Source organism: Cynoglossus semilaevis, chromosome 6, assembly GCF_000523025.1.
Source record: "Cynoglossus semilaevis isolate Cse_v1.0 chromosome 6, Cse_v1.0, whole genome shotgun sequence".
Lineage (NCBI taxonomy): Eukaryota > Metazoa > Chordata > Actinopteri > Pleuronectiformes > Cynoglossidae > Cynoglossus > Cynoglossus semilaevis.
In genome coordinates, this window is record NC_024312.1 from 1,537,856 (window position 1) to 1,541,035 (window position 3,180).

Sequence of the window (3,180 nt, forward strand, 5' to 3'; positions counted from 1 at the left end):
TCACCTGGTGTCTCAGACGGTCACCACCTGGTGTCTCAGACGGTCACCTGGTGTCTCAGACGGTCACCTGGTGTCTCAGACGGTCACCTGGTGTTTAGTCCTAGGTTCATTGACGTCTGACATGTTCCAACCTCCAAGGTTACCAATTCTCCAGGGTGGGACCTTCAGTTTCATCACGCCGACCCTGGCAATCCTGGCTCTACCGAAGTGGCAGTGTCCGAACCTGGCAGAACCTGCAGTGGCGTCATCGCAGTTTCAGAACGACACCGGCCCAAAGCTCTCGGGAAATTCTGACGAGTTGTGGATGTCACGGATGCGAGAGGTACGTAGAACGTTCAGATCAGAGAATTCTCAAGAAATGAACCTTAACAGGAGGTTCAGGTATGTGTGTGTGTGTGTGTGTGTGTGTGTGTGGACACCAGACCCCTGACAGAAGGAAATGTGTTGATTGTACAAAGATTTCTCATCTTCTGGACCTGGTCCGTCCGTGGACCAGGTCATTTTCTTACAATTTGTTAAAGAATGTATTAATGATTACATTTTCTACAAACACAAATATTAAAAATAAAAGGTTTTCTACAGCATTCAAGGTAAACCTTCCTTTACCTGATCAAATCTAAAGCAGTTTATTCCAGAGCACGGAGTTCGTTTGACAGGAAATGTTGATGGATTTATGAGCCACGTCAGACAACATGAATTAGAACGTCACCCCAAAGACCAGACCAACATGTAACGGTGTTGAAATCTGTCACCTGCTTTCTGATACAGCACATCAAGAAGTTTGAGGCTTTTTTCAGCCACACATTTGTTCATGTTGTTTCTTGCACTGCGTGCGATATATCACCAGGTGATGAAAGTTTGAGTAAAATCATATTAAACTTTCTCCTTAGTCAAATAGCTATATACGTATGTCCAGTTGGAGTCATGTGAGAGGCGCTGCCGCCTGAACTTAGTCAACTCCGTCTTTCTACCAATCATCAATCCCTAAATTCCTCCTTCCATTAATCCACTTGACCTTGGACAGAGTTGGGATTGGCCAGTCAACTGGTCAGAGGTTCTGGTCAGGGTTTTTACAGCGAAAGATGAACATAGTGGAACAGAAGATAGTGCTGTGTCATCTGCATACTGTATTTCTGACCCAAGAATATAGAATATACAAGACTGGTATTAAAAGTATTCATGTTGCTGGAGTTTTACTGGTGAAGTACAACTTTCAGCCCTTGAGTCAAAACCAATAAATTAAGTTTGACAGAAATCGTTAAAGGAGAAATTCTACTTTTCTACTGACTCTTTGTTTCAATGAGAACTGAAGAACAGAACGTATCACTTTGGTACTTTGTCCAGGTATGAGACCGTACTGATCGAGGTCCAATGTACGGTTCTCAGACAGAAATGGACATATTTGTTTTTTACATATGAATCACTGGGACACAGTGTATAATCGAAGTTGGACTCAGTTTAGCGCGTCAGATATTATGTTCCCCCAGATGTCTCCTCCTCGTCAGCAGGGTTTTACACAAGATCATCTTTCACCGCAGCAATATACATGTCAGCCGCACCTGCAGGTTTCAAAAAGAGGTCTGATTATACAGTTACCTCACCTCGGTAAGGTAAGGGATGTTTTATGGCTCTCGTGTGTATTCTAAAATAAATATCTTTTTGACAAGACCAAAATGACCCAGCGGGGGAGATTTTAAAAGCAGCAGGTTTAGAATTATAAACCCATGTGTGGGTTTTTCAGGGTAGCTATGCTGCCACCGCATGGAGAAAGGTCAAAATGATGTTTCTAACAATGAAATCTCTTCGTTCATATGAGATCGTTAAATTTCCTCGAATGTTTTGTGTCCAAACTGACTGACTTGCTCTCGCATCCACAGATCCAGGGGGCGATATTGGTGTCTTCACTCATACAAATCGTCATTGGCTTCTCAGGCCTCGTGGGCTTCGTGCTTAAATATATCGGTCCACTAGCCATCGCTCCCACCATCAACCTGATTGGCCTGTCACTGTTCATCGAAGCAGGAAAAAAGTCTGGAGCTCACTGGGGAATCGCTGCTCTGTGAGTAGAAGATTTATTCTCATTTTACTCATCATTCTGCTTTCGATGAACGATGAACATAGTGCAAAATGGTTATTGTGTGTTTAGGTTTAGGACTGATCAGCTGTGTCTCATCCGTGAGTGGCTCCGATGTAGTGATGCTGCAACACAGAGAATCAAGCAGTTGAAGCTTGGATGGACATTTGTAGTAGAATGTCATGACCTCGACTGCTTCATCAGGCTGGAATCACAGGCCAAAGTCAGAAGAGAGGAGCTGCAGACACGCAGCTTCTGGGCTCACTTAATGAGAAACAGGGCGTGTTGGAGGCCAAGCAGTGCCTGGGGAATCAGCAGGGGGTGGCTGTGCAAACCCCTGTCATTGCCTCACATCCAAGCAATGCGCTGAGGTCAAAGGAGTAAAGCATCTATGACTGATGGTCCCCAGGTGATGACACATCTCGGTGGTAAAACAAGCACATAGTTTGTGTCCCAGGAGGACCAAAGCCCTCCGGAAGGTGCCTCAAGATTGTGACAGCGCTGTGACAGGCGGGCATTGCTCATCCTAGAGTTGGTATTTGAGTGTATTATTATTGTGTTGTTATTGTGTCAGGCTGTGATGGAGTATCTCTTCATCCCTCTGTTTATTCATCTTACCAGATTTCTCTATTTTAAAAAATGAATTTGTTTCTGAGACAGGATAAAAGAATGACATTTAGAGTGAAACTGAATGAGAATGGGTAGTAAACTAGGCTAACCTAAGCTTAAACTCTAGAGTCCTAGACAAATTTCCCCGAGTGGAAAAATAAAGTCAATCACATTATATGGTTTCGACATGGGACTTGAATTATTGTGGTCTATGGTTCAAGATCAATCGTGGTTGAGTCAAAATGAGCTTCTTTACATTCTATATCTACATTGGTGTCTTTGTTGCAGTCACATGATCACATACAGCAGACTGTGTGAACAGGTCAAGAACCAAAAGCATCACCTCTTGCATCATGTCATGTCGCACTCCACCTGCAAAGTTTGTAAACGTGAGCCGTGTTTCCTCATTTTAGCAGAAAGCCACGCAACGAGCGAAATCAGATTAAACATATCAGATTCCCACGCAAACAAACCTGAATCAGATTAGAGCCACGTCA

General features: G+C 43.6%; 1 protein-coding gene across 1 annotated transcript in view; it reads left to right on the forward strand.

Moving 5' to 3' along the window:
* Positions 1-3,180, forward strand: part of LOC103379526 (solute carrier family 23 member 1) — a 26,838-nt gene that overhangs the window by 11,605 nt on the left and 12,053 nt on the right. The window contains exons 4-5 of the mRNA XM_025056298.1: positions 139-322; positions 1,878-2,059. Coding sequence (XP_024912066.1) covers positions 139-322; positions 1,878-2,059 — 366 coding nt within the window. The remainder of the gene's footprint in view (positions 1-138; positions 323-1,877; positions 2,060-3,180) is intronic.